General features: G+C 43.1%; 1 protein-coding gene across 5 annotated transcripts in view; it reads left to right on the forward strand.

Moving 5' to 3' along the window:
• Nucleotides 1-13,801, forward strand: part of LOC138736574 (V-type proton ATPase subunit C 1-B-like) — a 53,128-nt gene that overhangs the window by 1,776 nt on the left and 37,551 nt on the right. For all 5 annotated transcript variants that reach the window (XR_011340405.1, XM_069886298.1, XM_069886299.1 and 2 more), the window contains exons 4-5: nucleotides 6,005-6,090; nucleotides 12,286-12,380. Coding sequence is in view for 4 of the 5 variants with exons in the window: in XM_069886298.1 (XP_069742399.1) it covers nucleotides 6,005-6,090; nucleotides 12,286-12,380 (181 nt within the window). In the remaining variant the exon portion in view is untranslated. The remainder of the gene's footprint in view (nucleotides 1-6,004; nucleotides 6,091-12,285; nucleotides 12,381-13,801) is intronic.

Here is a 13,801-nt window from a genome sequence, read left to right on the forward strand (position 1 = left end):
CAAATGAGTTAGAGTGAATTTGAATCATCCATTGGTATTCTACCTGAAACTTTTCTAAACGATGCAGATTTAACTTGGCTGAAGCAGATTTATCCAAACTGTTGCCACCACAGAGCAACAGAGATCTGCAAGGCCTGAAGTTGAAATTCAGAACAATTCACAGTTCAGCAGTCAAGGTGAGAGAACAGAGAAAAATATAAACAGATAATAATAACAATTAAAGGGGAAAGCAATTTTACTCTCCAATGCCTTTTTATGTCAAAGTGTACTGCAAACATGGGTTAAATATGTCTTTGGAACATTTTGACCACACCACACATTGTTAACTGCACTGAATAACAATTTCACTGTTAACGTGAATCTATTATCATTTAATTAAGTATTGATGGACTAAAAGTCTTACTTGCACCTAAATAGGTATACAAGATACATCAATTAAAATAGCAAAAATCAAACAACCACAATATGCTAAGACGGAAAAGATGTTAGGTATCAAAGGATAGATTGTGCTCACCACAAGGCAGGCGAACTGGACCCGCTAGTAAGCCACGCGGCAGGGCAGCCAGTCAAATTGGTGCCATTGGGGGTTTCCTTTCCTTCCAGCTCGGGGCTCAGAAACCTGCACTTGGGGACCACGTGATGCCCGGATGATGTCAGCGCTCTCCAGCGCTGTTCTCAGCTAGGTCCGGACTGGGAGTATAAGTGCATCCCAGCAGCCTGCAATAAACTAGTCTGCTCACTGAGCTCCACCCATCTGGTTGCATGTGTTATTGCAGGAGCAGTGTCGCTGCTGCTACAATTGGTGACCTCAAACGTCTTTGACCCATCATGAGCGAGCCTGGGGTCAGCGCTATATCCGTGAAACTGCCTGAATTCTGGGTTCAGGAGCCGGACACCTGGTTCGTCTACGCGAAGGCCCACTTTCACCTCTGCCAGATTTCGTCCGACACAACCAAATTCTACCATGTGGTCGTTGCCCTGGACCAGGCCACCGCCAGACACATGCTGCACCTTGTTCAGCACCCACCATCTGAGGACAAGTACAAGACCATCGAGCGAGTGTTTACCGGGTCCCTCGGACTATCCAGACACCAGCGTGCCACTCGGGTGCTGCAATTCGACACCCTTGGGGAACAGGACCCTAGTGGAACTGATCGACAAGATGCTTGCACTCATGGGTGAGCACACCAACTGCCCACTTTTTGAGCACATCTTCCTTGAACATATGCCCCGGGACATCCGGCTGCTGCTGGTTCAGGAGAGCTTCACTGACCCGAGGAAGGTCACCCAGAAGGCCCAAGAGCTATGGCTCACATGATTCTTGGAAGGCTCAGTGGTTCAGCAGGTCATGAGGCACGGGCACGACCACGCCAAGCCCACCCCTAGTGCTGTGGTAGAACACCCAGCCCCTGCAGGGGCCCCCAAGAGCATAACCAAGGCCACAGCATCCGCTTCAGGCCTCTGCTTCTACCACCAGCGCTGGGGAGCCAAGGCTCAGAAGTGTCATCAGCCCTGCTCGTCGCAGGGAAATGACCAGGCTGGTCGCCGTTAATGGCTGCAGTGGCTGGCCAAGGACACAGCCTGACAAGCTCCAGGTAGCGAAGGAGGAGTTTCCGCACCTATTGGATCTGGGGATCATTTGTGTCCGACAGCCCATGGGCCTCACCACTCCACCTAGTCCTGAAAGCCTCCAGCGGCTGGCATCCCTGCGGAGACTATCGATGGCTTAACGAGGCAACCATTCCTGACCGTTACCCCATCCCTCACATCCAGGACTTTACGGCCAACCTGCACATTGCGAGGGTCTTCTCCAAGGTTGACCTAGTGCATGGATATCACCAGATCCCAGTGCACCCTAAGGAAATACCCAAGACAGCCATCATCACCCCCTTTGGCCTGTTTGAATTCCTGCACATGCCATTCGGGCTTAAGAATGCTGCTCAGACCTTCCAGCGCCTCATGGACTCGATGGGCAGGGACTTGGATTTTGTCTTTATTTATTTGGATGACATCCTTGTCACCAGCAAGGACCTGGTGCAACACAAGGCCCACCTACGTGCCCTTTTCTCCTGGCTGCCCGACTTCGGCCTTATCATCAACCCGGTCAAGTGCCAGTTCGGGAAAGAGTCCTTGCGGTTCTTGGGCCATACCATCACGGCCAAAGAAGCCACGACTGCCGCTGCAAAGGTTGCAGCTATCAGGGAGTTCCCACGCCTGAACAGCCTCAAGGGGCTGCAGGAGTTTGCGGGTATGGTCAACTTTCACAACCGCTTCACCCCGGGAGCTGCGCGCATCATGCACCCACTGTTTGCCCCTATCGCAGCCAAGCACAAGACGCTTGCTTGGAACCCAGAAGCCTGCACCGCATTCGAGGCCATCAAGAATGGCCTTGTGAAGACCACCATGCTCGCCCACCCGCACACCGATCTGCATATGGCACTCTCTGTCAATGCCTCTGCCACAGCCATCGGTGCTGTCCTGGAGCAGCAGGCGAATGGACATTGGAAGCCACTGGCATTCTTCAGCTGCCTGCTCTGCCCACCGGAACGCAAGTATAATGCCTTCGACCGCGAGTTACTGGGCATGTACCTGGCGGTGCAGCATTTCTGCTATTTTTTGGAGGGGAGGACTTTTACCATCTTCACTGACCACAAACCTCTCACCAAGGCACTCGCAATGGCAAAGGATCCCTGGTCAGCCCGCCAGCAGCATCACCTCTCCTTCATGTCGGAGTTTACCACTGACATTCAGCACATGGCGGGGAAGGACAATGTGGTTGCCGATGCACTCTTGCGACCAGCCATCTGTGCGCCGACACCCGGCCTCAACTTTGACCAGCTCGCCCGGGACCAGGAAGCTGATGAGGAGACGAGGGCCTTCAAGATCGCCATCTGCGGTTCCGAGACCTCCCGACTCCGAGCGGCGAAGGCACCATCCTGTGCGATATCTCCTTGGGCACCCTGCAGCCAGTGGTTCCACAGCAGTGGTGCAGGCACGTCTTCCGTCACATCCACGACCTTTCACATCCATCCATCAGGTCCATGGTCCAGATGGTGGCAGAATGGTTCGTATGGCATGGGCTGTGGAAGCAGATCATGGGCTGGGCCAGAACATGTACCCATTGCCAGACATCCAAGGTGCAGAGGCACACCAGGGTGCCCATACAGGAGTTCGAGCACGTCCGGGAATGGTTCAGCCACATTAACGTGGACATCGTCAGGTCCTTACCCATTTCCCGGGGCAACCTTTACCTGTTTACAGTGGTGGACTGCACCACTCGCTGGCCTGAGGTGATCCCGATGCCAGATGCCTCCACCGACTCCTGCTCCCGAGCCTTGTTGCATGGTTGGGTCACCCGGTTCAGCGTCCCGGCTCACCTCACTAGCGATCGGAGTGCCCAGTTCACATCTGCGCTCTGGGGACAGCTCGCCAACAGGTTGGGGATACAGCCACACTGCACCACGGCCTACCACCCACAGGCCAAGTCGAATGTCTGCACTGCCATCTTAAGTCGGCACTCATGGCCTGCCTCACCGGTCGCAACTGGATGGGCGAACTGACTTGGGTGCTCCTGGGCATCCGCTCCACTCCCAAGGAAGATCTGCAGGCGTCATCAGCTGAGCTGGTCTACGGTGCACCGCTGGCACTACCTGGTGAGTTCGTCAATGCACCTCACAATCCCCAGTGGTCGCCGCATGAACTACTTCCTCACCTCAGGGCACGCTTGGACTCCTTCAAACCCCCACCCCTGCCCAGGCATGGCACCCACCCAACTCATGTTCCTGGCGAGCTGCTTTCTGTGGAGTTCATTTTCGTTCGGCGGGGCCTGACTGTGGCACCTCTGCAGCAACCGTACGAGGGGCTGTACAGGGTTATACAGCATTCCGACTCAATGTTCACGCTGGATTTGGGCGGCAGGCATGAGCTGTTTACCATGCACAGCTGAAGCCAGCGAACCTCGATCCCACCGAGCCCATAGTCGTTGCCCAGCCCAAGAAGCGAGGCCGCCCAACAAAAAAGGACATTGGCGCCGGTTCTGGGACGGCTGTGTGGCAGCTCACCACAAGGCAGGCGAACCAGCCCTGCTTGTAAGCCACACCGCGGGGCAGCCAGCCAAATTGGCACCAGCGGGGGTTTCCCTTCCTTCCAGTTCGGAGCTCAAAAACCCGCGCTTGGGGATCACATGATGCCCGGATGACGTCAGCACCCTCCAGCGTGGTTCTCAGCCAGGTCCGGGCTGGGAGTATAAGTGCAGCCCAGCAGTCTGCAATAAAACAGTCTGCTCACTGAGCTCAACCCGTCTGGCTGCGTGTGTTATTGCAGGAGCAGTGTAGCTGCCGCTACAAGATAATATTTACTGTTGCAATTATTGCATGAAAATAACTGCTGTTTCAAAAGTGCAAATATTTTGGTGGTCCTGGAAATGTTTATCTTTATGATTAGGGTACAGGCAAGAGGTTCAAGTTCCTGATGGACTTGGCTGAGTTTGCAGCCACTTTTTGCAGCATCCTGTGTTCCTGGGGCCCCAAGTTTCATAAAGTTCTTCCTATTAATTAAAATAATTAAATATCTATATTTTGAGATTATTACATTTTATTGCAAGATATGGGAACATAATGAGGAGATTGCATTTTTATTTTAATCAAACATAGGAAAAAAGCAACACCCTCATTCTATCAGTGCTCATGGTTATTGTAGACATTTCCATGTCAGTAATACTGAATGAAGCTGCACTTTTCAGTGGTCCAGAATAAGGAAGGTAGCAAATATCTCTCTAGATTAGATAATGAGGACTGTGGCCTGTGGCAATAAAATCGGATAATGTATGGAGATGGAGAGCACTAAATTAAAAGAATGGGAACAATGATTTGATGTGATTTAACAACCTACTGTAAAGTGTGTTCCTCTGATGCAAAGACGGGATGGTGACACATGATTATGTATTCAGATCTTAATGTGGCCTAAATTATCCACCATTTACAGGAATGATCAGAGTATTTTAATTAGAACAAACTGACTTAATGGGAAAATGCAGAATAGTCTTGTACACCTTGGATGTCTGGCAATGGGTGCATGTTCTGGCCCAGCCCGTGGTTTAACAGGAATAGACTAGTCCCTTCGCTCTTATCGTCTATTTAATTAGATCAGAAATGAGCTGCATTATAACTCTACCTCCATGCTTTGGTTTAAAAACCATAATAACCTTGATTTATGAAATTCATCAGTCTAATTTTTGAAATTATCAACAGACTGAATCTCAGTAGGCTTTTCTTTGGAGGGGAGGAGAGGGGAGGGAGGCAGAGAATTCCAGATGTGTTCATCACCTATTGTGTGCGGGGGGGGAAATATTTTCTGTCATCAGCACTTTGTAAAATACTGTCCTTTCACTACTTCTTGTTTGCTGCAGATTTCTTCTGAGTGGATCAGTTCTTTTTTTAAATCTTGTCTTCTCTCTTGACACAAGATTAAGCTGTCCTGTCCAACTGCCGATGATCAGTAAGGCCACAAGGATACTGCATATGGAAAATTAATATATAAATATTATTATAAAGTATAATTTGTGGAATGGGGAAAAAAAAGTAATCTGAGAACATGAAGAGACACTTAGCAAATGACCATAATTTTCTTCTTTTTTAATATAGTTTTGTAAATGTTTTGGTCCTTTTCTGATGCTTTATTAATAATATTTAAATTCCCCAAGTATGACTTTAGTCTTTGTACCCTAGTATTTGGCTAAGAGTCCTGCACCAACTGCTTTGACCTCTTTTCCCCTTGGGCTGGTGAATGGGAATAAGTGAGGAGCATTGTTAAGGAAAACAAAGGACCCCCCCCCCAAAAAAATAATCTTATCGAGTCTATTTTGAAGTTAGCACATCAGATAAATTACAGCTGTTTTTATTTGCACTTAAGTTCCATCGGAGATCGATGGTTTCATTGATTCAAATCCTGTTAATCGTATTTGCAGTTATTTATTTAGAGATGTTTCTGTTAATTTTTGTTTAAGCATTGTGAAGAAGCTGGCACAGTACACAGCAGACATCATGGAGGATTCCAAAGATAAAGCTCAAGAAAATTTATTGGCCAATGGAGGTAAATTCCATGAAATACTTCACATAATATGTTCTCATGAAGTGATAACAAATGGTGCAATTTTGAAAAAAGTGTTGGGCACATTTTAAAAAAACAATGTCTTTAAATTATTTTTGTAGAATTTTGTGACATTACAGATGATCAGAGCTTTCAGTCAAAATTCTTATTTCTAATGTATAGCAACAAAGTTAGTTCTCCTTATTTATTTCAGTCCATCACAATTTTTATCATGAAGCTGACACACTCACGATGAAGTACATAATCTTAACTTTTAGGTGCCGTCTAAAATTAATATTTGATCAATGAATAAACTTGGTTAGTTGAACTTAAATATAAATTTTCAAATAATTGAAAATGGCACGATCTGGTACTTTTAAAATTTCATAGGAGACCATTCAGTTGAGCAAGTCAGTGAGGTCCTCAGAGCAATCTCAGTGCTATTCCCCCCCACTTAATTCTTGATAATGAGATGCCTCATTAATTCCACCCAATCCTCCACCCACCCCACCTACACAAGGGGTAGTTGCAATAGTAACCAATACACCTATCAATTTATGAAAAAAGTGTGTTCTCACAGGGAGATTGTGCAAATTCCACATGGATAGGGCCAAATGTCAGAGTGTTGAACCAACAGCTCTAACTACGGCATACCTATGCCATTTATGTAAAGGATTGGCAAGGAACATTGTTTGCACATTGTAGATGGAACATTTATGAATGGCAGAGGATTAGAACATTATTTTACTAGATAAGCTGTGGCAAAATGATGATGTTTTTCACAATGGTAAACTTGAGGAGACCAGCACAAAACACAGACTACATCCTGACTCCAGTGCTGTGTGTGTGGATTTTTCATCTCTCCCTGTGACAAGATGCTCTAGTTTCCTCCTGTATCTTAAAGCTATTCCATTTGGCATTGGTGGCTGTAAATCACTCCAGTTGAGGTAGGTGATAGGAAGATCAGAGCAGATTTTATGAGCATGTGTAACAGAGCAGATTACAGGGGAAAGGATTGATGATCTTACACTAAATGGTTTGAATAACCTCCTTCTATGAAGAAAACTAAAAATGTGAAAATATTTAGTCTTCTGATCATTGATCAGAAAATAATTAGGAATAGATAACTGGCAATTATTTTAAAAAAGGGGATATCTACACCAGTGAATTAAGACATTGCCTGAAATTGCTGAACCTGCAACCTTGCCATCCTTGGTAAAGTGCAGGTGGTTACTTGACTACTATTCATATGTGGGATATGGGCAGATCAGGAACATAGCCAAGAGGGAACTTGGGGATGGGGAGCTCTGTAATCAATGGAACATAAGACCCCACAAAGGTTGTCAAATGGGTATGGTTAGAAGGACGATGGTTAAAAGAATGTCTGGATTACTGGTGAGAAGACGTGGCTCAGATGAAATAGTCCTTTGCATCAATCTCTGGCAGTCAATGCAACTGATTGATGGTCAATACCATTCGAGTAATTCTTCATTTCCTGTGAGCCAAGTGTTAAGGGTTGATCCTTCGGTGTAGTGAAACATCAGACCATCAGAAATGTGGGAACATAGTCTGGAGCATATTACAGATTCTCCTGAATAAGTTGTTTTTAGATTAATGAGAGGAGCCATGTCTATAGAAAATCTCTCATTTCATAATCAGCCTGGGAATTGGTGGCTTTGTTGAAATAAAGGCAATCAAGAGAAATGACACTTAAATGAATGAAATACAAATGGCACCAGAAAATAAGGCACAGAGCAGAGCATAAAACAGGTTGACACCCTTTTCTATAGTGGGGTGTACACAGGGCAACGTAAGTGCAGTCTATGACATTGTTTTTCTGATAATCCTCCAGTGTGAGCAAAATGTTTTGTACCCTCATCCTGCTAATAGTTTGCTTTGACATGAGGATCGAGCTGAATGAGCTCTTCTTGATCCAGAAAGTCATGGTGACCCCAATGATTCAGCAGTGTTTCTGATGCCAATTGCTGCAGCCTAGTAACAACATGAACAAGACAACAGTGGAGAGGGTTAGTACCTTCAAGTCCTGGGTCTCCATATCAGGGGACCTCTCTTGGAGTCAATTCATCAAGGAAACTGTGAAAAAGGCACACCAACACTTCTCCCTTCTAGTACTGTGAGGAAATATGGCATTTCGTTGAAATGCTCTTTTGAGCTTCTACAGTTTTCTGTGGAAAGTGTACTGACTGGTCACATCACGGCCAACACCTTAATGGACACTGACCTCTTGTCCACTGTCAGCTTATATGAGAGATGCTGCCTCAAGAAGGCAGTCAATATCATAAAGGTCCCCCATAAACCTGGTCACAATCTCTTCTCACTGCCCCCTTCAGACAAAAGGTTCAGATGCCTGAAGTCCAGACTCTCTAGTTTGAAGAACAGTTATGTTCCAACAGCTACCAGGCTCTTAAACCTCCAGATACTACTCTAACCCTAACCATAAAGTTTCTTGGTGAAATACTCTATATACTCATGTATTAGTTGAGTTTTGGGAACCAATATTTTGGGTCGGCTTTGACACGGATACTACTTTTCACCGCGGTTAGTACCTGCATCAATCAAGCATTGGGAGCGGGAACTTTGGGAACTCAGATGGGCAGGCGGCTAAGGTGAGAATCCGTGGTCAGGATGTCGAGAGCTCCAGTGTGGGGGCAGCCGAGGCAAGGGTCTGGACGTCGGGAGCTCAGATGGGCGGGTGGTCAGGTCAAATTTTGGAGGGGGGGGGAGATTGACTTTTACATGGGATATATGGAAAATATGCAATTTGGTGGGGGGTTCATCTTTTACATGGGATTGACTATTACATGAGTATATATGATAAGTGCCATTATGAATATTTATTTATCCTTTGATATTTATTATTTTTTTTTCTGTCTTGTATTTGAGGTTATTTATATTTTTACTATTTAGTTGGTGTATCTTATATACTTGTTCGGCTTCAGCAAGGAAGAATTTTGGCACATCTGAACATTGTAGATGAGAAAAAAAATCATATTGAACACTGACATTTTGCTGCAGAAATAGAGGTCAATGAAGACTGGTTTTCTAAGCCCTTATCCGATACATCCATATAATCGCAGCAAATTATGTATGTAATTATTTGACAGTCTTTTTGCCAAAGGAAAATCCTCTTGTGTAATTCTCTTCAGTGAAATGAGGTTAGATATGTCATTTTAGAAATGCTGCTTGTACACCCCCATCTGCGCAATTTCTAATCTTCCTCCTAACATGTACAGCTCTCTCCTTTTTTTGTGCTTTTTCCTCTTTCACCTAACAATAAATCTATCAGAGTTCCCATTATCTTTTTTCCAAGACTGGAAAGCCATCCAGCAACCACTTGTGGAGTGGGAAAAATAGCTGGGAAGGCTAATAACCAGCAGGCTAAGAAGACAAGTCCAACAGTATTGTGTGGTTATGCTTTCTCCATCGTAATCTTATAAGGTGCTACTCATTTAAAGAGGAAGTTTCTCATTTGGAGTCAGGTACCAATCATACAAATTTTCGAACAGGATTCTAGAACTAGCATATGTGTCTTATTTTAACAGTATAAAGAAGTTTCATTGTGGGTTTATTATTCAATTCCCATTACATTTTGCAGATTAAAAAAAAACCAGGAATTTAATTGCATCCAGATTATTTGAATGGAGAATTGAACAATTTTCCAGAGTATTAAATTTTTGTAGGGTACATGAAATGAACTCACAATTAATTTATCTCTCATTGCACAGGGGACAAAAACATTGAGGTATTCACAGAGTATGTCTGGTATATTTCAAAAGCTCCTTTTAATAGTTTGATAATGAGTAGTGACCTTTGCTGAATGTTCTGTCCTTAGTGGAAATCAAACCTCTCCTCCAGTTACTTTGATTGAACTCCACATTGTTTCAGTGTCTTATCATCAATGCAGATCCTTCACCTGCATGACTTAACTGGCATGGAATACAATACATTCCTTTCTGAACTAAGTGTACATAATTCATCCTCAGCTTTGTTGGTACATAGGACAGCAATTATGATATATGAATGTTTGCACTGTGATCCTGCCGCCAAACACCTAATTTTGTGACTTGTTCATGACAATAAATTCTGATTCTGATATACTTAATGATTGTGCTTTTTCAAACTTTATGTTTCAAATTTTAACAGCACATTTCTCACAAATCTATTTTGGCATTTGATGGCATTTTGCTGCCATAAAGATCATGAGGTGACTTCAGTAACATTTCTGAGGTCCTTTAATGACAATGAACCAGAGGCCAACCTTTAACGCTGATAAACAAAAAAGGAAGACCAGAAGTCTGAAACAAAATATGAAATGCTAGATAGGTTCAATGTTGATCACATAGCTTTGGTGGAGAGAGAAACAGAATTAACATTGCAGGTTAATCTCCTTCCTTCCTGGAGACAACAACAAGGATTACCTGACAGGTGTGGCAGGGCCTAAATGGCATAACCTGTTACAAAACCAAAGCTTCTCTCCCAGAGGAACTCAATGCCTTCTACACCTGATTTGATGACAGTAACAGCAAAAAACTACTCCTCCACACCCTCATGCCCCCTGATGATCCCATCCCATCTGAGGATGACATGTGTGCTGCCTTCAGGAGAGTGGATCCAGAGAAAGCATTCAGCCTGCATGGAGTACCTGGCCAAGTATTAAATATCTGTGCTGATCAACCTACCAAGGTATTCGTGGGTATCTTCAATATGTCTCTCCAGCTGGGTGTGGTACCCACCTGTTTCAAACAGGAGTCAATCATACTGGTGCCCAAGAAGAGTGTAATAATCTGCCTTAATGACTATCGACCAGTAGCACTCACATCAACAGTGTTGAATTGTTTTGAAAGGCTCGTGTTGCAGCATATCAGCTCCTGTCTGAGCGGTGACATGGATCCATTCCAGTTTGCTTATCGCGGCAACAGGTCTACAGCGGATGCTATCTCACTAGCTCTACACAAAGCCATGGAACACCTGGAGAGCAAAGGTGCATACATTAGGATGCTCTTTATCAACCACAGTTTGGCATTTAGCACCATCGTCCCCTCAAAACTGATCAGCAAACTCCAAGACATGGGAGGTAACGCCCGACTGTGTAATTGGATCGTGGATTTTCTCACCTTCAGACCAAAATCAGTGAAGATTGGTAAGAAATTCTCCACAATCTCCATCAGTACTGGAGCACCACAGGGCTGTGTTCTTAGTCCCCTGCTCTACTCACTTTACACCTACATTTGTGTAGCTTGGTACGACGATAACACCATATACAAATTTGCCAATAATGCCACTGTAGTGGGTTGTATAAAGGAAGGGGATGAGTCAGCATACAGGATGGAGATTGAAAACAGCTGAATGGTGACCAACAACAACCTTGCACTCAATGTTACCAAAACTAAGGAGGGGTGGAGCAAATTTAATTTCTTGGGAATCGCTACTCTTTGACCTTTTAGTAGGAAATGACAATCTATTAGTCAGGTCTGGTTGGATTGTTCTGATGTAAAGATACCCTTGGTACATGGAAAGAAACACTATGATTTTAGGCAGGAGGGAGCATCGTCTTCCTTTTTAATTTCTGACATTATCACAATTAATTGTTTTAGAGACCAAGCGAAAAGTTATGTCATTAATAGAAGCTTATGGAAACCTACCGAATATTTTATAATATTGATAACGGTAAACAGAAGCTGCACTTCCTGTTATTACCTCCTATTTGCTGTGATGTTAATTAAGAAAGGGAGAAAAAAAGCAGACTTTAGCATTGTAATATCCATAATGTATAAATTTAAAATATTTAAATTTTTCATTTGGAGAACACATGTTGACAGTTTGAGCTGTATTTGTTTGTGGCACTACAGTGATGTGCGAATTGTAATATAGAAATATCAATTATATCATTGATTTAATTTGTGAACAAAGAGCAGCTGGAGGGTTTCAGAGGGTCAGGCTGCATCCATGGGCAGAAATCATCAGTCAATGTTTCAGGTCACGACTCTTTATTGAGTCTAAAGAAATGGTCAATCAACATTTTCAGTTGGGACTCGTCATTAAAGGGTCTTGAGCTGAAAGGTTGACCATTTCTCTCTATGACTCAGAGTCCCTCCCGCTTCACTTTATTCACTCAAGGTTCCATCTTCTGCAATGTGTGTGTTTCTCACTGATTTCATTGTTGCTTTTTGTCTTTAGTTGACCTTCATAGATACGTGACACATTTTCAGTGGGACATGGCTAAATATCCTATAAAACAGTCACTTCAGTACATAACAGAAGTCATTACCAAGGTGAGAGTCAATATTGTTTGAAATCTAGAAATTTCTTGGTGAAATTTTAATAAGGTGTTAAATTAGTTTACTATTTTACATCTAACATTGTGCAGAAGCCACATAAATTCAGGACCTTAGTTCTCATTCTCATTATTTTGATATATTGCTGCGAGAGCATTGAAATCTTCATATACAATGTCAAACAAATGGTGATGAAATACAACTCTGGCAGAAATGCATGACAGCAATTCAAAAACTAATGATATACATCAACTCATTACCCAGTCTTGGGAAGAAAAAAAATCAATCTAGTGACAAGCTTCTGCCACCCATTTACATGTCAGTCATGATGTAATTATAAATCCTTTGGCAACATTTATTGTTATGATGCAGTTGTGTACGCTGGCTGCTAGGTGAGACCATGATGTCTTTTCTGGCTTCCCCAAGCATCTGCATTATCATAGCTCAGTCACTTACCCCATTCCTTGTACAGATTCTATATGCTATTTTATCACATTTTGAAATCTTTAATGCAATTCTTTTTGAGTTTTTTAGATTCCTCTGAACAAGGACACTGTACATCTCGTTCCATTTGTTTGCTCAGCCTTATGTTCTGGTTCAGCCACGAGTCCTATCACATTATTTATGTGCTTCCTCAGTATTCTTCACTGTTCTTCACTGCTTGTCTCCAACAGTTTTCCCCTGAATCATTCTCTGCTCATAAACATGACCGAGATCATTTTTCAGCTTGAAGCCCATTTAGTCATCTCTTTTCTTGTCAACAAAAATATTTTAATTTTATACTTGGAGTATTTTAGTTGTCAGCAACATCCACCAGCCAGCAAGGAAAGCTGCAGAAATGTGTAAATTTATTGTTTCAATTCTGTTGTGCCTGCTTGCTGTACTGATTTATTGATTTTCTGATGGCAGCTACTTTATTCATTAATTTACTGATATCTGATGCATCTTTCTATTTTTTAAAATTCCCGTGTTTCCAATATTTTATTTATTGAATAGTACAGTTTTCAATTGAATTGTTGGTTTGACTGAAACTTCATTAATCCACTTTTTGCTAAGTTTTATAATATTTTGATTTGGAAATGTTTGCTAAAAACCAAGGTAATTATTCATGTAGCAGTATTTTATATCTACTTTCATTTTGCTCATCCTTGCACTGCATTGTTTATGTGTAACTTATTGTTGTGATTGAATGATAATCTGTGTGATTAGTTAAACTGGGTTGAATTTTCCTTTTACTATGGTATGGAGTTAAAAATAACTTATTTTGTTGCGATTTAATTTTTGAACTTAATGTGTGTTAATCTTTAATTTGCATCTTATTGTTCAAGTTTTTCCCTCATATTCTTTTGGTTTTGCATTGATTGCATTCTTTAGGAACACAGTCTTTTTTACAATACTGTACAGATCATAATGTTCCA

This window comes from Narcine bancroftii, chromosome 6, assembly GCF_036971445.1.
Source record: "Narcine bancroftii isolate sNarBan1 chromosome 6, sNarBan1.hap1, whole genome shotgun sequence".
NCBI classification, from domain to species: Eukaryota; Metazoa; Chordata; class Chondrichthyes; order Torpediniformes; family Narcinidae; genus Narcine; species Narcine bancroftii.